Here is a 25,019-nt window from a genome sequence, read left to right as displayed (position 1 = left end):
GTCTGGTGCAACCACATTTCTTGCGCTGTTTTTGCCTGTCTCGCTCACATTGTTCAGTTTGATGCTCCAATTTGTATTTTTAATCGAATTCTAAATAAAGTAGACTCCCAGTTATTTAGAACTAAAACTACCCAGCAGTCTCAGCAAACCAGCACAAATTGCCAGCAGTACTGACAGTGATGAAGGTCACGTTCTTTGGCTGTTTGTGGGATCTGCTGTGCTTAACCCTTTAGCAGCTTCAACAGAGTTATCTCGTTTGAGGTAAGAGCACTGCTTTTTGACCTCAGGTCGGGAGAACTCCTGCTGTAAATTCTTGGAATGCTTTCAGCTCTCTCTCTGCTAGCAGAAAATACAGAAACTGAAAGCAGAAGTCCTCTGTTATTGTCTCACACTGCCCCCTAGTGACAAGTGGCCATGAATACACATTACAGCAGTACTATTAAGTAGCAAGTAAATGTAGCAAATAAGAAATAAAAAAAAAAAGGTGCTAAAATAAATTGGCCTGGAGCACTTGCAAGTCGCTAAATAATCTGGCTGCTAAAGAGTTAAAGACTGGGTTCTGTGGCTCCCCCAAGGTTACTATACATTCAATTACTGGATTGTATTATTTATTACAGAGTTCATTGTATGTATATAGAAGGGGGTATAGTACTGCATAAGTTAGGCCTCTTCTTCACATTGAGGTTTAAGCATCCAGAAAGAACACTTATCCAGCATCGGTGCCGGATAACTAATGCTTCGTACACACTTGCGATAACTATCGTTTGCAAAAACGATAGTTACCAGATGAACGATATTGGAAAGATTGGAATGCAACGATGGGATGCAGCGATCATCATACACATTTTAACGATCGTTCTCGCAGAAAAGAACGATCAGAAGGAAATGTTGCGTACATATTTATATAAAATAATAAAAAAAAACCCCACTGACATGGAGTTACAATAGATACAAATATATGATTGTTAACTTAAACACAAAGTTTAATTGAAACGAGCAATGTAACAATCTTTACGGCCGCGCTACAAAGGAAGTACTGAAGCTGGGCAGAATTCAACGCAGGCGCATTGGCCCTTGCAACGATCGTTCTTGGCCGATGTCTGTACACACTATAGTTTTGTAACGATTGTCGGTAGATACGATCCGTCAGGTTGGATATTTCCATCTTCCAGATGTCGTTCTTTTGTCGTTCGTGTTAATGATCGTTGGGTAAAGTTCTTTCCCCGATTGTCGGCGGAACGATCGTTAATGAGCTGTTTCAAACGACCATAGTCGCCAGTGTGTACGCAGCATAAGAATTAATTGTATAAAAAACAAACAAACAAACAAACAAAAAAAACAACAACCTAGTGTCGAACTGACACTTTGTACAGTATAGCGCGTAGCTAGCTTCAGTAAGCATCACCAGTCCAACTCCAGTGGCCAGCACCACATTTTGGTCGTAGGGGAGTAAAGAGCTTAACAAATGTTTTGTTGTCGAGTTAGTTGGTTTCAGCATGATAAAATGTAGTATAAGGTGAGATGAAATTCTGCAGGCAGGAATTTATCACTTCTCTATGAGGGCTTCAAGTTGTTCCTGGAAAGATGTCACCTGAAAGAGGAAAAAACATGTTTAAGTTTACTGACACCCGACTGCACATCTAAGTTCAGCTGCTGGCATTTAAAGAGAAGTGTCAAAAAAAAATCTTAAAGGGACTCCGAGCTCTGAAAAAAAAGGAAAGTTGTACTCACCAGGGGCTTTTTCCAGCCCAGTGCTGGTCGGGAGGTCCCACGCCGGCGTCCTGGCTCCTCTCCTTCTCCCCGCTCCGGAATGGCTGGCGGGCCGCAGCCCGGGCGACACTCTCCCGAGTGTCGGGCTGCTTCTTCTGCATATGACGCGGATTACGTCACACGCCGGCCGCCTCGCGGCATCACAGCGGCCGGCGTGAAAGTACTGCGCATGCGCGAACAAAGCGCGCATGCGCAGTACTTTCACGCCGGCCGCCGTGATGACGCGAGGCGGCCGGCGTGTGACGTAATCCGCGTCATATGCAGAAGAAGCAGCCCGACACTCGGGAGAGTGTCACCCGGGCTGCGGCCTGCCAGCCATTCCGGAGCGGGGAGAAGGAGAGGAGCCAGGACGCCGGCGTGGGACCTCCCGACCAGCACTGGGCTGGAAAAAGCCCCTGGTGAGTACAACTTTCCTTTTTTTTCAGAGCTCGGAGTCCCTTTAAAATGTAAAACACATACAAAAAAAGAAGTACATTTTTCCCAGAGTAAAATGAGCCATAAATTACTTTTCTCCTATGTTCCTGTCACTTACAGTAAGTAGTAGAAATCTGTCATTACCGACAGGTTTTGGGTTAGTCCATCTCTTCATGGGGGATTCACAGCATGGCCTTTATTCTTTATAAAGACATTCCCTGAAAAAGATTTATACAATGATGCTGGCCAGCCTCCCTGCTCACCGTACACTTTCTGGCAGTTGGATGGAGCAACTGCTAGTCACTAAGTGCTTTTAAAAATGAAGAAAACCCTAAGAATCTCCTACGAGAAGATGGGCTAGTCCAAAATCTGTCGGTAATGTCAGATTTCTATTACCTACTGTAAGTGACAGCAACATAGGAGAAAAGTCATTTATGACTCATTTAACTCCGGAAGAAACATATTTCTTATTTGTATAAGTTAACATGCATTTAAAATGTTTGCGACAGAGGTCTTTTAACCTCCTTGCCGGTTATCCCGAGTTGAAATCGGGGTAACCCGCCGCAGAGGATTTCTCAGGCCCTGGTGGGCCGATTTACATAAAGTTTTTTTTGCAGCCAGCTAGCACTTCGCTAGATGCGTGTATCACGCAATCGCCACCGCTCGCCGCCGTGTTAGAGGGCCCCCGCCGAGACACCGTGCGCTGCCTGGCCAATCAGTGCCAGGCAGCGCTGAGGGTTGGATCGGGACTCCCGTTGACGTCACGACGTCGATGAAGTAATCACGATCGTCGCCATGGCGATGGGGGAAGCCCTAAAGGAAATCCTATTCAGAACGGGATTTCCTTATGGGCATACACGCCGGCGGCGATCGGAGGGGTGGGAGGAATGCCGCAGGGAGGGAGCAACATGTAGCTAGCTACATGATAGAAAAAAAAAATTATGCAAAAAACGGCAGGGAGGTTAAGTGCTGTAATTTGAATTACAGCTATAGTTGTGCTTATTGACAAGTTATTCACTAATTTGGGCACCGGCAATAGTCGGAGGCCAAATTTCACCAAAAGTGGGGTAATTCGGGAGCTGGCAATACCCGATGCACAAATTACGCAGGTACATAAAAAAATTAGGTAGTCAGTAGTGGAACAGATTATACAACAGTCTTTCACCCTGTCCTCAAATTTAACCCATGCCGTTTTTGAATGTACTTGTCCTGCTGATCCTCTGCCTTTAATAGTTTTGGCCATACATCATAGATCGGGGTTAGGGGCATCAATAAAGGGAGGGTTCAATTGAAAAAAGGGTTAGGTTTTAGCGATAGTAAGATTGGCAAATATAACCCATATTCTACTTTCATATTACCCATTTTGCCCAACACTAGACTATATGTAGTTTCACAGATATACTACTACCGGCACCCAAATTACCACAGTGCCTTTTTCACATGTACGCCGCTCAGAAGACTGATCAACAAGTCCGAAAATCTGTGTTACAGGAAATTGCTGTTTAATGGGTTTTCTGACTTCTCGAAGTGTTTTTTTAAAGTGGACCTGAACTCTTGCACAGGACAGAAGGAAAGCAGAGAAATGCGCCCTGTATGTATTTAGATAGTTTAGCCTGTCTAATTCCCCCTCATGTGTGACTAATCACAACTGTAATTTGATTAGCTGTGTCAGCTGGCTGTCTCGACAGAACAGCTAATTTGTAAACACAGGATGTTAATCCTGTGTCTGCTTCCATGAAAGTAGGAAGTAGACACACTGCAGATTTTTTTCAGGATTTTTATCAGCTGTAACAAAAATGTTTTTCTAGAGCAGAGATGTTCTGAGTTCAGGTCCCCTAAGGGAGGGAAAAAGAAAAAAAAAATCAGATAGTGTTGCTGTTTGAATCCAGGTTTCGGAAACGTGGATAACGCTGTCCACAGCACTCCAGCACCTTTATATTCGGAGTCACAGAGCTGCGTTCCATGTTGCGCTTCCTCCTTCCTGCTTTTAGAAACCAGGATTCAAAAAGCAACACTATCAGATAATCGAGATGCACAAATAAGAAAACCTTCTGCCAATGAGCTCCTACAAGGGTAAACGTTTGTGTATTTGGGCTGAGTGACTATGATAGAGCGTCTCACCTGTTGCTTTTCGCGCTCCTCCTGTTGTCTGAACTCATCTAGCACAGCTTGTAAACGTGTCTGAAGAAGAAAGACAATAAGTGAGACACACAACTCTTCCTGCTTTCACCAAAAGCTGTTACATTGCGTGCAATTACTGCTGAGCTCGAGTCTCACAGGGAAATCCGCGAATAGGACTTAAAGTGTAACTGTCGGGCATAAAATAAAAAAATCATTTATTTTTATCTGGTAAACAAGTAATAAGGATGCTAATCAGGCAATTCAAAAGTTAAAATCACTATTGCTTTTCTTGTTGATAAATGATCATTCCCCAGTTTCCCTGACTCTTATTTGGTACACACAATTTGGTACACAAAAAGGAAGTTGCAGGGCATGCTGGGTTGTCCTTTTTTGCTTCTCTACTTCCCCTCAGATTTAACCAATGCAGCCTGATTGGCTGAAGCCTCTTTCCCTCCTGTTTTCCCCTTCCACACCTCTGTTCCTCTCTGATTGGCCAATATTTCTCATGCTGAGACAATGCACTTTCTATAGTGAAGGGCGGGCAAATCAGGCAGAGGAGAGTAAGGGAGGAAATGACATCATGATTGGCTTTAAAATAGCCACAGATAAAATGGGAATTGCCAAGAAGGATTTCCTTTATTTTTATTGTAGAAAAATCACAAAAAATCAAAAACGTGGACAGTGCTATACATATCTTATGTAACTAGAGCAAGTATTTATCTACTTATATATGTGTTTTTTTCTGAAATAGTATGGCTGACAGCTCCCCTTAAATATCACAGTGCGCAAAATTTCAAACTATTGCAAAACATTAATAATTAACATAATTTCAATAAATATTAATCCATGCAAAATTGTGTCTTCTCACGCCCATTGACGTGGTGAAATGCATTTTCGCATGCTTGCCCATACATTTTTGCACATATACTCATTTATGTAAAAATGTGTTTAAAATAAACCGTAGATTTCGTGAATGTAATTCTACATAATATGCAATATCAAAATTACCTGTGAAATTTTAACTATGATCAACATTTAGTATTTATGTAGTGCTGACATCTTCTGCAGCGCTGTGCAGAGTATATTATCTTGTCACTTAAAGGGATACTGTAGGGGGGGTCGGGGGAAAATGAGTTGAACTTACCCGGGGCTTCTAATGGTCCCCTGCAGACATCCTGTGTTGGCGCAGCCACTCACCAATGCTCCGGCCCCGCCTCCAGTTCACTTCTGGAATTTCTGACTTTAAAGTCAGAAAACCACTGCGCCTGCATTGCCGTGTCCTCGATCCCGCTGATGTCACCAAGAGCGCACAGCGCAGGCCCAGTATGGTCTGTGTCTGCGCAGTACACTCCTGGTGACATCAGCGGGAGTGAGGACATGGCAACGCAGGCGCAGTGGTTTTCTGACTTTAAAGTCAGAAATTCCAGAAGTGAACTGGAGGCGGGGCCGGAGCATCGGTGAGTGGCTGCGCCAACACAGGATGTCTGCGGGGGACCATTAGAAGCCCCGGGTAAGTTCAACTCATTTTCCCCCGACCCCCCTACAGTATCCCTTTAACTGTTCCTCAGAAAGGCTCACAATTTAGTCCCTTTCTGTAGTCATATGTCTATGTATGTACAGGTAGTCCCCGACTTACGAACGACCCGCCGATACGAACGACATGGATTCAGTGTTTCCATGGGAACAAGCCCAAATTATTATTTTTTTTCAAATTGGACTTGTAGTTTTTGAGAAAATCGATTTTAAAAAATTCAAAGAAAAAATGGCTTTTAAACCTGTATAAGCAGGTGCAGAGGTGACACAGGAGGCACAGAGGTGGTTAAGAACGAACCTACAGTCCCTATCTCGTTCGTAACTTGTCAACCTAAATCTGTCCTTAAGTCAGAAAAATGCGCTCTCTCTGTCCCCTGTACCACCTCTGTCCCCCTGTGCCTCCAGTGTCCCCCTCTGTGTCACCTCTGCACCTGCTTATAGAGGTTTAAAAGCCATTTTTTCTTGTAGTTTTTGAGAAAATTCATTTTAAAAAATTCAAAGTCCAATTTGAAAAAAAAAAATAATATTTGGGCTTGTTCCCATGGAAACACTGAATCCATGTCGTTCGTAAGTCGGGGACTACCTGTACATACATAGACATATGACTATGGTAGGGATTGGATTGTGAGCCTCTCTGAGGGACAGTTAAGGGACAAGATAATATACTCTGTACAGCGCTGCAGAAGATGGATTCAGTGTTTCCATGGGAACAAGCCCAAATAATTTTTCTTTTCAAATTGGACTTGTAGTTTTTGAGAAAATCGATTTTAAAAAATTCAAAGAAAAAATGGCTTTTAAAACTCTAAAAGCAGGTGCAGAGGTGACACAGAGGGGGACACTGGAGGCACAGAGGTGGTACAGGGGACAGAGATAGTGCATTGTTCCGACTTAAGAACAGATTCAGGTTAAGAACGAACCTTCAGTCCTTATCTCGTCCGTTAACCGAGGACTACCTGTATTGTGTAGTGGATGTATCATAGTCTAGGGCCAATGCTGGGGGAAATTATCTGTATGTTTTAGGATGTTGGAGGAAACCGAAGTGCCCGGAGGAAACCCACACAGACATGGGGAGAACATACAATCTCCTTGCAGAGGAGTGTCCTGGCTGGAATACGAACTGGGGACCCGGTGCTGCAAGGCGAGATCGCTAACCACTACACCACCATGCTTATTCAACACTATTTTGGAATGCCTACTCAGTATGTTATAGGATCAGACCCCAAGCTGTACAAAACAATGAATATCTCGAGTGACATGAAGCCAGCCACCAACCCAGATTCCAAACAGAACTTGGCACTGACCTTAAGAGCCACATTTTCCACTTTCATGATCAGCTCCTCTTGGCGTTTTCTTCTCTCTTGTGTTTCACGCAGTTTCTTCTGGAGGTTTTCAACCTGCTTTTGCAATTCCAGAGCTGGAAATAAAGAAAAAAAAAATGTAAACTGTGGGGAATCTCCAGTAGTTTTAATTTAATACTAGAAATAAAAGTGCTCTAAAAGCAGTCACTCCTGTCTCTAAATTGACCCTGAAGGGAAAAAAGTTACCCGAAGGAGTACTCACTTTGTGAGAGTGAAGCCTCTGGGTGACCTCCATTGGCCTCCCCATCCTCCTCCCCCGGGGCTTCTCAGAACTGCGTCTCCCAAAAGACCACCACCAGGGTTTGTCGGCAGATCGCGCAGTAGCATGGACCTGAATGGGATTCTGCAGAAAAAGCTGAGCCCTATAAGGTCCAGGCTACTGCGCTTGCACGAGCAATCTTCATCTGTGCAGTACCATGATCCAATCAGGCGTGGCTTTTTCCAACGAAGCCCGAGCGGGGTACGTGCTATTGCATAGGTGCAGTGCAGCGATCTTTGGCGGTCTCAGCATGGAAATAGCCTAACGGAGGAGGACAGGTGAAGCCTCTGAAGGACCCAAAAGCTTCTCCCTACAGACGTATCTACATTTGTGGAATGCAAACCTCACAGTTTTGCTTTAACCAGTTAAGGACCACAGGCTTACACTCCCCTAGTGACCAGGCTATTTTTTTTACAATTCAGTGCTCTGCAGCTTTAACAGCTCTCTGCAGGACCATACAACTTAGCAGGCAAATGAATCTTGGCTTCTTTTCTGCCCACCAACAGGGATTTCTGTTGGTGGGCTCTGATCGCTGCTTCAGGCAATTTTTTTTTCCAGTAAATTTTAGTGTGTGGAGCTCCATCACTCAAGCAGGGATACGTGATCCTCGCTAATCCCCCCCCCCCCCCTCAGGATTTGACGCCTTTCAGCGTTAGTCGGTCCTGGGGGAGCCACCTTCCTGACACCTATTGGCGTTAGGCGGTCGGGAAGGGGTTAAGACCTGTCTGACATAAACCCATAGGTGAAGCAGTGTTCCCTGTGTTGTAACATACCCATCTGGTTAGTGCTGCCTTCTTGTTTATCTTGACCTCTTCGGTCTTCTTCTGTCTCCATGATGTTCAGCTCTTCCTCTTCCTGCCTTTCTTCATCTCCATCACTGCTGCTGCTAATGTCATTGAAGATCTCACGCAATTCATCCCTTTCCACTGGGAAAAACACAAACAACTACACGTCAAGTATGTAAGACTTTAGAAACAATTGGAAACAGTCAATTAAATTTGTTTGGATCAAAGTGTTGGCATATTCATACTTAAATCCTTAGTTCTTTAGTCTAAAATCACACATCTACACTTGGGAGTACTGGCTAACAGGGATGAGGAAGAACACCTTTGGCAAGTCGGCAGGCCACTGCGCCTGAGCAGCTCTGACCAAGCGTATCCTTGCGGATGGGAAGGATACAGGTGGCCAGAGCTGTGCAGGCGCAGTGGTCTGACGACTCCCAGTTGGCAAAATGGAAACTAACCCACCGCGGGAGACCAAAGCGTCAGTGAGTGGCTGCGCGGGCACAATACGGCTGCAAGGAGCTGGTAGAAGCCCCAGGTAAATCGATCTCTGTTTTTTAGCCAGCTTAAAGAGAATCTGTACTCTAATATTCTTACAATAAAAAGCATACCATTCTATTCATTATTTTCTCCTGTGCCCCTCTGTGCTGTTTCTGCCACTCTCTGCTGCAATCCTGGCTTGTAATTAACAGTTTTAGTAACCAATGCCCCAGAGAGCATAAAAAGAACTGCGCTCCACAGCACTAGACACAAGACTGTTAATATAAAATACCACTGTAGCACCAATGTAGGGGATCCGCAGACTTTGTCAGAGTACACACACTCTCCACTCCCGATAAGTCCACAAAAAAAAGTTGCGATCACAATCCAGAGCTCTGAGCGTGGCCTAGGATTTCCTGGTCACCGGGTGTGTTCATTGAAAGCAATATTGCACTATATTGGATATCTTTTACAGGGAAATCCTAGGCCACGCTCAGAGCTCTGGATTGTGATCGCAACTTTTTTTTGTGGACTTAATTAACAGTTTTAGGCAGTGTTTACAAACAAACTAACCAGCTTCTAATAGGCTCAGCTAAGCATAGTGTATGAGTCATTCAGAGTATGCAGGGGGCCTGCAGAGGGTGTGTATCGCTTCTACCAATCACAAGCAGCCCTGCACATTCCACACAATCAAGCTTTAGCCTGACAAACAGGACAGAGGAAAGATACATTGATTTATTACAGAGACAGTGCAGTTAGGAAAGACTGCAGTAAGCCAGAGCAGATTAGAACAGGCATAGGAACTTATAGGATAGAAGAACTAAGGCTGAAAAATTTGTTACAGAGTCTCTTTAAGTAAATACAGTACGTACTAAAGCAGCACATAATAACTCCATGAAATGCCAGTTCTCTATTTTAGTAGTACAATACAGATAGTTAAGGGACACTGTGACCCTGCAGTTAGTTATGCAGTGCCTAACCAATTTGTACACACACGTCTACCCAGGTAAAAGGATTGCTATAGCTGTTCTTCTCACATTACTAGGTGCAGTGTACAGCTAGCAAACAAGCTGGAGGAGTACAAGTACTTTGCTGTAATTTGCAACTAAGCAGGCACAGTCCTAACCTATGTAAATCTATAACAGTTCTGCACAGCAAACAAAACACCCTATAAATTAGACCCAACTAGAGACATCTCTTCTTGTAACATACACTTCTCTCCCTGTCTCTCTAACTCCTATTGCACAGACAATGCAAAATGGAGTGATAAACCCCTCCCTCCACTCCCCTTTTTAAGTGTGTGCGGTGGGGTGTTTTCATTGGATGCTGGGGCTTGCCTTGCCGGATTCTAACAAACCCTTAGGCCAACAAATTCGAAAAGGAGCGTCTACCAGGGCTGTGGACAATCCAGTATATCAGCACACCGTTTTTTCAAAAAGATTACGCTCTTTATTGAGCCAACAATTGTTTTGGGGGCCGCGCAGGGTCCCCCTTTATCAAGGAGTGTGGTAACCACACCCGAAACAATTGTCAGCTACTTCTGTGGATATAATGGCTCAATAAAGGGCATGATCTTTTTGGCAAAACGGTGTGCAGATATGCTGGTTTGTTGACTTTGATTGGGGCATAGCCTATGCCACAATATCAAGCACTCGGCTCTTGATGATTGGTGTGCCCACTCACAATCTTCTAAAACTGCCGTCTACACACATATGTTATAGTGTGACCACATTTTTACATGTACTATACTTCTAAAAAATTAGACCTTGTAGAACATATAAGCTTAAAGTGAACCTCCGGACTAAAAATCGACTCAGCAGCACTGAAAAGGCTTGGTGTTTTCTTTAACAGTTTCACAGCATCAGAACTTTTTTTCTCTTATACAAGCCTCATTTTTAGTTGCACAGAAGAAAACTGCCCGGGCTTTTTTCCCCTGATGCTGTGCAAAGCTTGATGGGATTTCTGATTTTGTTGCTCTCGTTCTGCTGTTTTGGTGCAATTTTTTTTTTTACATTTTGAATTTGACATTTGAAGCCTACCGTGTGCAGCTGGGGGGGGGGGGGGGGGGGGGGGGGTAATCAGGACACAGGACAGTTGGAACTGTGTCTCCTGCTCCTTGTCACCTCCTTTCAACCAAAAAGATGGCTGCCCCCATGACAAAGATGGCAGCCCCCATGAATCACAAACATTTGCCTGATCTTTTAAAACAGGGTGGGTAAGAGATTATATTACCTATCTATTCTAATTAACATAACTAATGTAACTTAATGACAGTATGTTTGTTTAGGCTGACGTTCCCCTTTAAGAGACTGATAGGGAGCACCATTAACTAAGGTTATACTGTAAAATTCTACCAACAACAATTTGTAAAGCACATAAGCTAAACAGGGTGATTGGGAGCTGACAGTGACGTCACTTGTCGCACAGTGTCACCAGATAAGTTAAACTGGGCCCAGAGTGTCGTTTTAGCTACCCTTTAAGAGCAGAAGCCCGTTAAAGGGAAAGTGGAAAGAGGGGTCTCGGAAGAACGACTAGGTTGTGGATTATTTTGCTTTAGAACCTTACTTTGGCTTTAAATCTGCGTAATATAAAAATGCACAACACGACTTTACAACCTTGTTTTAATCCAGATGTTCCAGGAGAGTGATCCAGGCCAGTCAGGTTTTCAGCTTCCTTGGATTCATCTTCAGCTATTACTTCCCACCCTGAATACCGCAATTAAGGAAAATGCCAAATATCCATGTCCTACGCAGAATGTTCACAATCATTGTTATTTCCATATATTCTCAAGAGTGACACAAAGGCTCTTAGGCAATACATTTTTTTCTCCTAGGTGATACTTTCAAACCTTGTCAATAAAAATGCCTTTTAACCTCCTTGGTGGTTATGACGAGTCAGGCTCGGGATGGAAAAAACAAGCCAGGAGCGGTAACCCCGAGCGTGACTCGTGGTAGCCGCTGGCAGGACTATGCAGAGCCTTATGTGCAGTGGGCGTTTTCACTCACCTCCCAGGGATTCCAGACGCCGGCAGCCACTCTCCTTCCTGTCCTCTGAGTCTCTGCATCCCTCGGGTGAGATTGTCGTTTGTTGTCATGACGATAGACGCCAATCTCACTACATGGTGACAGCGCCACCCGGAGGATGGAGGAAGATCTGCAGTGCTGGATCTAGGGAGGTAAGTGCAGGGGCTGCAGCAGATCTCTCTGCGGTGTGATTTTTTTCCTGGTTTTAGGGTCTAAAAGCCTGCTAAAAAATTGCACCGCTTTTAGACCCTAAAATGCGGAAAGTATCAGACTGCCGGGGGGGGGGGGGGGTTTAAAGCAAACCTGAAGCGGAAATAAACTTATGTGATAATGCTTGGAAGAACAAAGAGAAATCGAGAGCCCGATATGGTGTAGTATTGTTAAGTTGGTTGTGGTTAAAAGCAAAATATTTAGATATACTCACAAACATAGGCAACCATTTCAAGTGCAGGTGGGGAGTATTAGAACCTGACCCCACTCAGGTTTTTAAGATGTCGCTCTCTGTAGATAGGAAACGGGGGTAGCATCCCTCCACCAAGGGTGGAATCAAGATTTCAGCAAGGCTTGGTGTACAGAGGCGCCAGAGTAGAATAAAAACCGTCTAAAAGAGGTGGATGTTCAGGTGGACTTACCTCCCTCAAAAATATAAAACTCAATTGAGTCACAATATATCAATACAAAAATATTTTATTGAACTCCACTTAGTGCAACGCGTTTCGCAGGTGTGGTCCTGCTTCATCAAGCAAACAGGAGTATAACTCAATGGGTCTAGATGCAGAAGTGAGCGCCTCTGTGATATTATGCAATAATGAATTGTATGTGTAGTACAGCTAAGATATAGAACATTAGTAGCAAAGAAAATAGTCTCATATTGTTATCCTGTACAGGAAGAGTTAAAAAAAACTTCAGTCATCCATACAAGAGCTTCTTTTGTATTCTCTCAAGAATACAGACCTGTTTTCTAAAGCACCTAAACAGCCAAGAAACAGTGAGAGACAGCTTGAGATAAAGTTTTACTGAAGGAGAGTTCAAAGGATCATTATTTCTGCTTTGTTTTATAGCTTAAAATAATAAGTGTGGTTACCGTGACAGCATGATGCAATGTTATTAAAAAAACAAACATAACTGAAAATAAAAATATGAAACAATCTCCTTTCCTTTTAATGTTCTATATCTTAGCTTTACTACACATACAATTCATTATCTCATAAGGTTTTATTTTTCACTTAAAGGGACTCCGAGCTCACCCCAAAAAAGAAAGTTGTACTCACCAGGAGCTTTCTCCAGCCCAGTGCTGGTCGGGAGGTCCCACGCCGGCGTCCTGGCTCCGGAATGGCTGACAGGCCGCAGCCCGGGCGACACTCGGCAGAGTGTCGGGCTGCTCCTTCCGCGTATGACGCGGCTGACGTCACACGCCGGCCGCCTCGCGTCATCACGGCGGCCGGCGTGAAAGTACTGCGCATGCGCAATTAAAGCGCGCATGCGCAGTACTTTCACGCCGGCCGCCGTGATGACGCGAGGCGGCCGGCGTGTGACGTCAGCCGCGTCATACGCGGAAGGAGCAGCCCGACACTCTGCCGAGTGTCGCCCGGGCTGAGGCCTGTCAGCCATTCCGGAGCGGGGAGAAGGAGAGGAGCCAGGACGCCGGCGTGGGACCTCCCGACCAGCACTGGGCTGGAGAAAACCCCTGGTGAGTACAACTTTCTTTTTTTGGGTGAGCTCGGAGTCCCTTTAAGGTTTGTTTCAAACAAGAATTTTGAATTTCTAAGTGCTGAAAAGTTATTTTAAACGGAAGATGAAAAATTATCTCCTACGGTAGGAGAAAACTCAGGAGAAAAAGGTGACTTGCATATGGGCAACAAACTTTGCTGTCCACCTATTAATAGGAGTATAAGTTAATTGAAAAGATCCTACTCTCAGTGTGTTAGGTTTGGTTCCCACTTGCGATGGGTCCGATCATTTCAGAGTGAACAGTTCAGTGTCCGCTCCATTTCCTCCTCCGGTCTGGAATGGCTGTTTGGAACAATTTTTAGTTACCTGGCGTTGGAGGTTTAATAAACGGAGGAGTCTGATGATTTTTGTACCGACTCCACAGCTCTTGGAAGAACATCCCCTTGTCCGGGAAAACTGCTGCAGGTTGAGATTTTGCGTTTTTTTTTCCTGCAGTGCAGTGAACAGATCAGTTTTAAACCACGTGGAAGCAGATCCTATTTTTTATATCCGACTTGAATTACATCCCTTTTTGTGGAGGACTAACATGAACCCCACCGCTTCCAACAACTATGAACTTCCATTTCATGTAAAACACAGGTGTCGCACTCCAGGCCTGGAGGGCCAGTTCCATGCTAGCGTTTAAGACGGACTGAGAAAGAGAGGAATGTGTCCTACCTGATGGACCACATCTTTCCTGATTCACACCCATTAATTTGAGCTGTGTCAACAATTTGTTAGGACCCCGACCCTCGAAGGACAGGTTTGACATCCCTGATGTAAAAGGATACGCACGCTGACCGCCTCCGCGTCTGTGCTCAGAAGACGCTTCACTTCTTTTTCCACATCGGGGGACTCAATGTACTGAATACAAAAAAACAGCCAGGGTAAGTATAAACAGACAGAAGAGGCAGAACCACAAAAACACTGTGCAGAGCATAAAGCTTTGTGAAATACAGTGTGCGCAATTGGACACGTTAAATGTGCTTGTGGACATTGTTTTGTTGCCATTGGAATAGCATTTCAATAACCTATTTTGCGCTTCAATTGTGTTTTGGTCAAAGCCAGGCTGTGAAGTCAATACAATTTTGCAGAATAAGAAATCTTGCCTTGAACCCCCTCCTAACTGGCTAATGCCGATCGGCGACGGGAGGGTGTCAGCCTCAGGACCGCATAACAGCCAATTGCTGTGAAGTCAAGGGGGCGGGGTTTTGCAGGAGATCGCGTGCTCCGCTCCGTCATCAGTCTCCCAGCAGCCATTGCCGCTAGGAGACTTTTAGGCTATTTACATTGTACAGCGCTGCGATCTTTGGCAGCGCTGTACTGGGGCCAGCCATGTCACTCGGCTGTCCCCCCTAGAGAGGCTCAGAAGCGATCGGCTGTCATAGGCATTAGCCTATGACAGCCGATTGCTGTCATTGGCTGACGAGGGGGAGTGAGGGAGGGCGAGGGGAAAAAAAAATAGGGAATTTTATAAAAAAAAAATAAAAAAATAAAATAAAACAAAAACAAATAAAAAAAAAAAAATCGCAGAAGCGATCAGAGCCCACCAACAGAAAACTCTGTTGGTGGGAAGAAAAGGGGGAGGGAAATCACTTGTGTGCTGAGTTGTACTACACTGCAGCGAGCCCTAAAGCTGCAGTGGCCTGAATTGTAAAAAACAGCCTGGTCACTAGGTGGGTGTAAGCCATGGTCTTGAAGTGGTTAACTGTTAAACTACTGTTCAACGCCGATTGGCGAGAGCAGTGCGGCAGCGCCAGGACCACTCCACGCCAATTGGTGTGAAGTCCTGGGGCGGGACTTTGAAGCATCTCCGCATGAATGACGGAGCTCCGCCATCAGTCTCTCAGTGGCGATCACCGCTAGGAGACTGTTAGACAGCGAAACCACAGTCTATTTACAATGTACAGCACTGCGATCTGTGGCAGCGCTGTACTGGGGACAGCCGTGCGACACGGCTGTCCCCCTGGGAGGCACTACAGCGATCTGCTGGCTGGTGGGGGGGGGGGGGGAAAGAGGGAGGCAAAAAAAAATAGAAATATTTATATATATATATATATATATATATATATATATATATATATATATATGTATATATACATACACATATATATATACACACACACACACATTGGGGGAGCGATCACAGCCCACCAACAGAAAGCTCTGTTGGTGGGCAGTAAGTGGGGGGGGGGGGGGGAATCACTTGTGTGCTGTGTTGTACGGCCCCGCTGCGAGCCCTTAAAGCTGCAGTGGCCCTATTAGTAAAAAATGGCCTGGTCACTAGGGAGGTTTAACACCGCGGTCCTCAAATAAACGCCAGAGATCACATACAAACCTAAGGTAGAAACACAAGCGGCTACTTTTAATATCCCCATGTTGCTTCTCGGGTGGTCAAGTTGCCCCTTCCCTCCTCCATATAGCATTCCCTGCTGTCTTGTGATGCCCTACCCCTTATAGCAATCCCTGTAGCCTAGTGATGCCCCCCCCCCCCCACATAGCATTCCCTGCTGTCTTGTGATGCCCCTCCCCCACATAGCATTCCCTGGTGTCTACTGATCCCCCCTCAAGCTTGTCTCCTCTGAAGATACACGATCATTACATATTGCCTTTTTGCTCTGCACTTCGCCAAAATCTTAGGTTTCCCAAAACGTATATAGCTTGCTGCCTTTTCCACTGCAATCCTCCCCCTCCCCACGCCTTATAATCTGTGAGCCAAGCTTAACAGGAACATATTTGCTACAACCGTATAGGCTGCAAGTGAAACAATGTATTACCTTCTTCTTTGCAGTCTTCCTGAAACGCCTTTTACGTACATTCTTTAGAGGTAGCGTTACTGAAAGAAAGAGAGCAGCCTGTAAAGGAAGGTACCATTCAGGAAACACAGGACTATGGTTCAAAATGGCTTATAAAATGCTAACTACAGTACTATCCACCTGTTGTCAGATATGCTCCACTCCAGTCCACCATGGACTCTTATGCCATAAACACAATCATAAAAACATAGCCCGACGCGCGTTTCACGGCCCAACCCGTCACTTCATCAGAGGCACCCCTTCTGCCACAGCCTGCGCCCCACACACACCCTGAGACAATTTAGCATTTCACTAAATTGATCTCACTCATCCCTGTTCACCAACACTACACTGCAGTTATGTATGTACTAGTAGACCAAAGCCCGTTTAAAAAGGGGCTCTAGGCCTTTCTTCTACCGCCACCGCCAGTGCGCATGCATGCACGTGCACCCACCTCGTTTGCCCCCCTCCCTGGTCCTGTCCAGCTGTCCGTACTACAGGGAGATTATTCTAGAGGATTATTAGAGGCTACAGTATAGCAGAGTGTTTTCCCCAGAATTTTTTTCCTGCTGGGTGGGGTGTGAAAGGGGAATGCTGGGCTGGCGCAATTATGCTTACAGCATTGGCGGAAGATGAGGAGGTGAGCCGATGATAGCCGGGTGGTCACCAAAATTAGCCGTGTGTGTGTGAAGTACCCAGCTAAAAGAGCCTGGGGAGAACACTGTATAGGTAATCTGCATTTTCTGTGATTTGTCTTTACTGATTATTTCAAATACTTAGAAGTGTACCTGAGACATTAAAGGAAGCCTAAACTGAGAAATTGTGGGGAAAAACAAATCATTTAACTGAGCCAGTGTTACGATATCAACTGGAGCAGCCAGGGGGAGACGCGGTCAAGGAAAACATTAGCTGGACCAGGAGGTCATTGCATAACTACAGCTTGTAGGCGGGAAGAAGAGTATGTGCGGACAGAGTGACCCTCACATTAAAGGAGGGTGAGAGAGTATAGGAATGAGTGGCTAAAAAGAGCTGTGTTCAGAGACCCCCTCCCCGATGTCTGTTACCATTCTAGGGGAATGGCTAAAATGTAGTTCACCATAAAAAAGTGCAGCATGTAAGACTTTGTCAGATGGAGATAGCCATGTATCCATAAGGGACTGTTAAACAATGAGTACAGTTAGGCCTGAAACCCACTAGGAGAGCCTTGCGATTTGAAAAGCTCTTGCTAATGTAATGCTATGGGTGTGACCCCACTGGAGCGATTTGATTTTATAAAAATGCCCCCATAGCATTGCATTAGCAAGAGCTTTTTCAAATCACAAGCGATTAGAAAAGGCTGCTAGTGGGTTTGAGCCCTAAAAGATGATTACTAAGGGATCAGGTGCTCCAAAAGTTGACTGACCAACCCTGGTCGCTGGCGCACCCACCCATTGTAAAATGTCCCCCTCCCATTCCATTGCCCGCGCTGTGTAAAAATGCTCATCTGTCCCGCTATTGCGACTTCCGTCATCTTCCGCTATCAGCACGGTTACCTGCCTGCATCACGAGGTATCGGGCGCACGTCACATGGTATGCGCGGCATGTGATACAGGCAGTGCCAGTGGGACATGTGAACATTTTTACACAGCATGAGGGGAGGGGACATCTGTGGAGGCAGCATCACAAGAGCGATTCCCGAGAGATTTCATGCCGAAATCGATGAGGAATCGACCTGCGGTGTATGGGCACCCAACAGATCTCTCTCTGTTCGGTTTCAATCAGGGAGAGATCTGACTCTTGATCGATCGCATCTTTAGACCTCATTAACCCTAGGGAACGATGGCACGCCATCTGTGTTTCTGCAAGTTGCACTGCTGATCCCATGTTACTGCAGTAAATGGGTAAGCGTTGCGCAGAGTTCTCCACAGAAATTTTTTGCAGCCGGGTGGCATGAAGACGTAGCCGGGTGGGGCGAGATGAGAGAATACAGGGCTGGTGCTTCTCTGCACAATTCTGCTTACTGTATAGGAGGTGAGCCAATGACAGCCGGGCGCTCACCAAAACTAACCGGGTGGAGCACCCGGCTAAAAGGGCCCAAGGAAAACACTGGTTGCGTATTGCAAATAATGCGTGCAGCAGTACGATATCATGTGTCCTGCAATGCAATGTGGCATCTCACTGCTGCACAATGCATAAAGTGGGACCGTCAGACGATCTATGCACTTCTGATGTTCTTGTGTGTCGCATATCACATGCGTTGCCAAAATGCAAATGGCAATGCATGTGAGTGGCGGTAGCTGGTAATGTGCCTAGGAAAAGGCTGGGAAGGGGTGTGAGGCTGTAGAGAGGGGCTCAAATTTTGCTGACGTTGCCAGCAGAGATGGAGAGTGCTTTTTTTTCTTTAGTCATTGAAATTTGCCTGGTACTTTTTGTTTATAGCTCAGATATTGAACAACTTACTGCCATGATTCCATACAAACTTCTTTTCTCTCTCTTTCTTTTTGTTTGTCTTTGGATCATTTGCTGCTGGTGCCTCCTCAAGGGGAGGATAAAGATCACCATCCAGGGTGCACACCAGCATCTGTAACAAAAAAAGAAAGCAAGATGCATATTATGATCAAGCAACCCGATACAATTAAGCTGGCCATACACTGGCCCGATTTGCGGCCGTTTCGACAGCAGATTCGATCACTGGGATCGAATCTGCTGCCAATCGTTCGCGCTACACGCCGAATTTCGATCTATTCCGTCCGATCCCGTCGATCGCCCGCGGGTAAAGAGCGCATCGCTAGCGGCGTTCGAGTGCCCGACGACCGACGCAATAGAGCTGCAATACATTACCTGCTCCGCCGGCGCGACTCCCGGGTCTCCGCTCTTCTTCTCCGCTCTGGTCTGGTCTCCGGCATGCTTCCCTTCTTGCTGTCCCGGCAGGAAGTTTAAACAGTAGAGGGCGCTCTACTGTTTAAACTTCCCTCAGACAGGAAGAAGGGAAGCATGCCGGAGACCAGACCAGAGCGGAGAAGAAGAGCGGAGACCCGGGAGTCGCGCCGGCTGAGCAGGTAATGTATGCGGCGGGGGGAAGCGGCGGCAGCACCACCACCACCACCACCACCACAGATTGTGATCGGTTTCAGGCTGAAATCGGTTCACAATCTGTTTGCAGTAAAGGTAGCCATACGATCCCTCTCTGATCAGATTCGATCAGATAGGGATCTGTCTGTTGGTCGAATCTGATGGCAAATCGACCAGTGTATGGCTACCTTTAGTGTAAACCAGGTACAGCAAAGAGATGATTAGCATATTCATTGATGCATTGTGGGAGACATGATATTCTCACTCCAACCTGAATTACTGCAAATACCTTCTGTTTTAAAGAGACACTGAAGCGGGAAAAAAAAAAAGTATGATATAATGAATTGGTTGTGTAGTACGGATAATTACTAGAACATTAGTAGCAAAGGAAATATCCTCATTTTTATTTCCAGTTAGATATTTTGGTTCTATAACATTGCATCATTCTCTAGTTTACACACTATTCAGCATTCTAAATGATTTTACAGAGCAGGCCAGTGAACGTTTGAACTGTCCTCTGCAGGAAAACAAACAATACAGACAGAGACACTTGAGATAATAAGCTTCAGAAAACAGAGCTCTCTGCGACTTTGAAAGTCGTGGAGCTCAGTGGCTCTTTTGCATAGATAACAACTGGAGTTTCTTAACTCTTCCTGTACTGGAAAAAATATTAGACTTATGTCTCTGCTCCTAATGTTTTATTTCTTAGCTGTACTACACATACAAATCATTATATCATATAACTTTTTTTTGCTTAAGTGTCTCTTTAAAGGGAATCTAAACTAAGTATATGGATTTTTCCTTTTAAAATAATACCAGTTGCCTGACTGTCCTACTGATCCTGTGTCTCTAATACCTTCAGCTACAGCCCCTGAACAAGCATGCAGATCAGGTGCTGTGACTGAAGTCAGACTGGATTAGCTGCATGCTTGTTTCTGGTGTGATTCAGCCACTACTGCAGTCAAAGAGATCAGCAGGATGCCAGGCAACTAGTATAGTTTAAGTTTAAGGAAACATCCATATCCCTCTCAGTTTAGGTTCCCTTTAAGGAGGTAAGCTTCTGTTTTGCATAGCATCTGAGTAAGGAGGCTTATTGGTCTCTTTCAGCCCGATACACACCCCTAGGAGTTGTGGTGTACCATGAGTTTGCTGGGCAACTTGGGCCCCATTTAGACGGGCAACAGAACTGCGCATTTGCCGAGCAGTTCAGCCTCTCATCTGCAGCCCGCCAGTGCAATTCGGGTGCCATTTAAATGCAGTCGAATTGCAGCGGTTGTAATGCCATGCGTGTCAAGCGTTAACACGCGGTGGTGTTATTGTGCAATGGAGGAATGCGACATGACGAGCCTGAGCAGTGCTCACATGTCACTCCATGGGGGGGGGGGGGCTGCCTGTGTGTGTGTTCTTATTTATGTAGGCCAAAAGTGTGTGTGTGTGTTCTTATTTATGTAGGCCAAAAGTGTGTGTGTGTGTGTGTGTGTGTTCTTATTTATGTAGGCCAAAAGTGTGTGTGTGTGTGTGTGTGTGTGTGTGTGTTCTTATTTATGTAGGCCAAAAGTGTGTGTGTGTGTGTGTGTTCTTATTTATGTAGGCCAAAAGTGTGTGTGTGTGTGTGTGTTCTTATTTTTGTAGGCCAAAAGTGTGTGTGTGTGTGTGTGTGTGTGTGTGTGTGTGTGTGTGTGTGTGTGTGTGTGTGTGTTCTTATTTATGTAGGCCAAAAGTGTGTGTGTGTGTGTTCTTATTTATGTAGGCCAAAAGTGTGTGTGTGTGCGCGTGTGTTCAATAATTAAAGTGGACCCAAATTAATAATACAAGTTTTCATAAATAAAACATTTTCTAAATTATAATAGTAAATAGCATCCTTTTTTTCAGCTGCATAATGACAACTACAAAATAGTTTACATTTATTGGAGGAACCCCTCCCTTCCTTTCATATTGCCAGGATAGAATCCGGCAGACTGGTGGAGGAGATAAACAAAACACAGGCTGCTACTGATGATGTCACAGGGGAGGTGACCTCAGCTTGTGTGAGATTTCACGTAGACGACGCCCCTGTGAGGGAGGGTAGCTGATGACAAACACACCTCATGATCTAAAACCTCCTACTAAGCTCAGAAGTAATGGCTGCCCCCTGTATAACTAGTTATGAAAAGAGAAGGGTGAAAAGCATGCACTAAAATGCTCATAGGCTTGAAGGAGTGTTTATTTATCTTTGTATGTGTCAGAGTGGTGCAACTTAATTTTTTTTAATTAAAAAAAATGTTTGGTTGGGGTCCGCTTTAACAAGACTATGTTGTCCCCAAAAATACTTGGAAAAGCTGCCACTAACCCTCAGCAACAAGATGGCTAAATGATAACAGAGGATTATAAATAACTGCCCAAATTCATTCGTATAATCACCTGGCAGATGTCCGCAGTTTTATAAAAAGTTTTTTTGTCGATGGTTTTCATACACTCAAGGACGCACGGAGCATCCACTAACTTTGCCGCAAGCGGAACCCTGTCGACACGCACAATTCCATGACGTCCATCCGCTTAAAACAGAAATCAGAATTCAAACACATTCTTGAAAGACAACTTTTTCTTACACAATAATTTTCTTTCAAACATAAAAGGTACAAGAAAAAACAGTAGAAAAAAAGAAAAAAAAAGGAATTACAATATTTAAAAGAAGTGATCAAAATACGACTAAGACACAAACTGTTAAAGGTCACCTGAGGTGACATGTGACATGATCAGGGCTGTGGAGTCAGAGTCGAGGAGTCTGAGTAATTTTGGGCACCCGGAGTCAGAGTCGTGGTTTCAGAAACTGAGGAGTCGGAGTCGTGGTTTCAGAAACTGAGGAGTCGGAGTCGGGAGTCGGAGTCGCATGATTTTTGTACAAAATCCACAGCCCTGTTAAGTATTAGACTAAGGAGTCGGAGTCGAGGAATCGGAGTCTGAGCAATTTTGGGTACCCGGAGTCGGAGTTGGAGTCGTGGTTTCAGAAACTTAGGAGTCGGAGTCGGAAGATTTTTGTACCGACTCCACAGCCCTGGGCATGATGAAGTAGACATGTGTAGGTACAGTGCCCTAGCACACATAACTAGATTGTGCTCCTTTTTTTCTTTCTCTGCCTGAAAGAGTTAAACATCAGGTAAGTAAGTGGCAGTTCCTGTCTGAATCAGGATTGGGTCAGACTACAGCGTGATCCTCAATGATAAGAAATTACAACTATAAAACACTTTTCTAGCAGAAAATGGCTTCTGAGAGCCGAAAGGAGATAACAAGGGTCAATAGTTCATAGATTTTAGCTCTGGCATACTTCAATGAATGTGTCATTGAGCAAAGACAATAAAATAGTAAAAACATAAAAAGTAGATTTAAATATCAAATAAAACTGGAATATCTTAAAAAGTCATTTTTTAGGAGGAGGACAGATTCAATTGTTTATTTCATCACTTTATTTTCACCTCGGGTGTCCTTTAACCCTCCTGGCGGTCTATTAGAAACCACCAGGGGGCAGCGCAGCACTGTTTTTAAAAAAGCCTAGGGCTCGCTACACCCCCCCCCCGCCCGCTTCAATCGCCTCCGGCGATCTTTGATCAGGAAATCCCGTTCAAAGAACGCCATGGCGACAGGGCGGGATGACGTCACCGACGTCATCCAAGGGAGTCCCGATCCACCCCTCAGCGCTGCCTGGCACTGATTGGCCAGGCAGCGCATGGGGTCTGGGGGGGTGGTGCGGCGATCGGCGGCTAATCGGCGGGTGCGATCGGGCAGTACACGCAGCTAGCAAAGTGCTAGCTGCGTGTACCAAAAAAAAAAATTATGCGAATCGGCCCAGCAGGGCCTGAGAAATCCTCCTGCGCGGCATAGCCCGAGCTCAGCTCGGGCTTACCGCCAGGAAGGTTGATCAAGTCACAGGTTTACTTAAAATTAAAGGAAAAAAAACATACTTGTCTTGGGAGAGGGAAGCTTCTGGATCCTAAAGAGGCTTCCCTGTCTCATACGTTAGCCTGTTCCTTTGCCGAAACTCCTGAATAGAGGCCTCCCTGCGCATGCGCACTAGCACCATCCGGCTCAGGCTTTGGTGATAATAGAGCCAGATCCGTGGCCATGTTTCTGTGCAGACACAGCCGGCTAGTGCCTATGCAGAAGAGTGGATTCAATCCCTCCCGGCTTTTTACGAAGAAAGTCAAGCAGGATAGTGCTTGTGCTCCTGCGTGAGCTGTCAACAGGCTCTATTGCAGGGGCCTGCAGAGGATGAGGGAAACCTCTTTAGAATCCATCCCCTTCCCAAGGTAAGTACCTTGGGAAGGTAATTAAGATTCACTTGTATTAAAGCGGAATGAAACCCAGCATTTCTTCTTTGCTCTAATAGATTATTTACAGCATATTATATACAACCAGCATTTTTTTTTTTTACTAGAACAGCATTCAAAGGGTTACACACAGGACTTAGGAGCTCCCCTACAGGGAAAGCTGGCCACATCTGAAGTTGTAGATAATGTTATCTTGTGTTTAATTGCATCAAGTGAGGAATGCAAATAAACACTTCCCTCACACTGCCGGGTCCCCTGAACAAAGTCAGACAATTTAGAAAGCATTTCTGCTTGTTAGAACATGAATAAAGCAGCTATAAATAAAATGCAAAGTCAGCTTTCAGAGCAAAACAAAAGTGTACTTTGGGATTGTATCATTTGTAAATGAATACTAATACTTGTGCACAAATGCAAATATGATAACCGTAGGGCATATAAAAAGTAGGAAAACATGTTTTTATTGAATATTATGTCAGGGTTTTATATCGCTTTAAAGAGACTCCATAACAAAAATTGCATCCTGTTTTTTATCATCCTACAAGTTCCAAAAGCTATTCTAATGTGTTCTGGCTCACTGCAGCACTTTCTACTATAACAGTCTCTGTAATAAATCAACTTATCTCTCTCTTGTCAGACTTGACAGCCTGTTTCTGGAAGACTGCCAAGTTCTTCAGTGTTGTGGTTCTGTGATGAATCCCCCCCCCCCCCCTCCAGGCCCCTCTCTGCACACTGCCTGTGTGTTATTTAGATTATGGCAGATTCTCTCTTCTCTCTTATCTTTTACAAGATGGATAAATCTTCCTCTGAGCTGGCTGGGCTTTCACATACTGAGGAATTACAGACAAGGGCAAAGCTGTTTGCAGGAAGAAAAGAGCAGCCTGAAACTTCAGTGCATGAGAGCAGAAGGGGGAAAGAAACACACAATGATCTCTTGAGATACAAAAGGAAGGCTGTATACAGCCTGCTTGTGTATGGATGTATTTTCTATGTGTGGACATGCTGTACATCAACCTACTTCCTGTTTTGGTGGCCATTTTGTTTGTTTATAAACAAACTTTTTAAAACTGTTTTTAACCACTTTTAATGCGGCGGGGAGCGGCGAAATTGTGACAGAGGGTAATAGGAGATGTCCCCTAACGCACTGGTATGTTTACTTTTGTGCGGTTTTAACAATACAGATTCTCTTTAAAGAGACACTGAAGAGAACAAAAAACATGATATAATGAATTGGTTTTGTACTATGAATAATTACTAGAAGATTAGCAGCAAAGAAAATATTCTCATATTTTTATTTTCAGGCATATAGTGTTTTTTTCTAACATTGCATCATTCTATAATATGTGCAGATTACACAACACTCAGCATTCAAAGTGATTCTTTCAGAGCAGTCTGTGAACTAATGACCTCTCCTCTGCCAGA

General features: G+C 44.8%; 1 protein-coding gene across 4 annotated transcripts in view; it reads right to left on the bottom strand.

The window, feature by feature from the left end:
- Window positions 1–962: 962 nt before the first annotated feature.
- The window catches only part of TAF7 (TATA-box binding protein associated factor 7), a 37,783-nt gene continuing 13,726 nt past the window's right edge, over window positions 963–25,019 (bottom strand). For all 4 annotated transcript variants that reach the window (XM_068250145.1, XM_068250142.1, XM_068250144.1 and 1 more), the window contains exons 5-13: window positions 21,697–21,830; window positions 18,685–18,805; window positions 16,228–16,286; window positions 14,242–14,314; window positions 11,333–11,422; window positions 8,229–8,381; window positions 7,140–7,252; window positions 4,306–4,365; window positions 963–1,591 (exon numbers count right to left, since the gene is read on the bottom strand). In XM_068250145.1, coding sequence (XP_068106246.1) covers window positions 1,547–1,591; window positions 4,306–4,365; window positions 7,140–7,252; window positions 8,229–8,381; window positions 11,333–11,422; window positions 14,242–14,314; window positions 16,228–16,286; window positions 18,685–18,805; window positions 21,697–21,830 — 848 coding nt within the window. In that variant the 3' untranslated portion in view covers window positions 963–1,546. The remainder of the gene's footprint in view (window positions 1,592–4,305; window positions 4,366–7,139; window positions 7,253–8,228; window positions 8,382–11,332; window positions 11,423–14,241; window positions 14,315–16,227; window positions 16,287–18,684; window positions 18,806–21,696; window positions 21,831–25,019) is intronic.

The sequence above is a fragment of the Hyperolius riggenbachi genome, chromosome 8 (genome assembly GCF_040937935.1).
Source record: "Hyperolius riggenbachi isolate aHypRig1 chromosome 8, aHypRig1.pri, whole genome shotgun sequence".
Lineage (NCBI taxonomy): Eukaryota > Metazoa > Chordata > Amphibia > Anura > Hyperoliidae > Hyperolius > Hyperolius riggenbachi.
The sequence above is the reverse complement of the archived record's forward strand: the minus strand, read 5'-3'. Positions and strand labels throughout refer to the sequence as shown.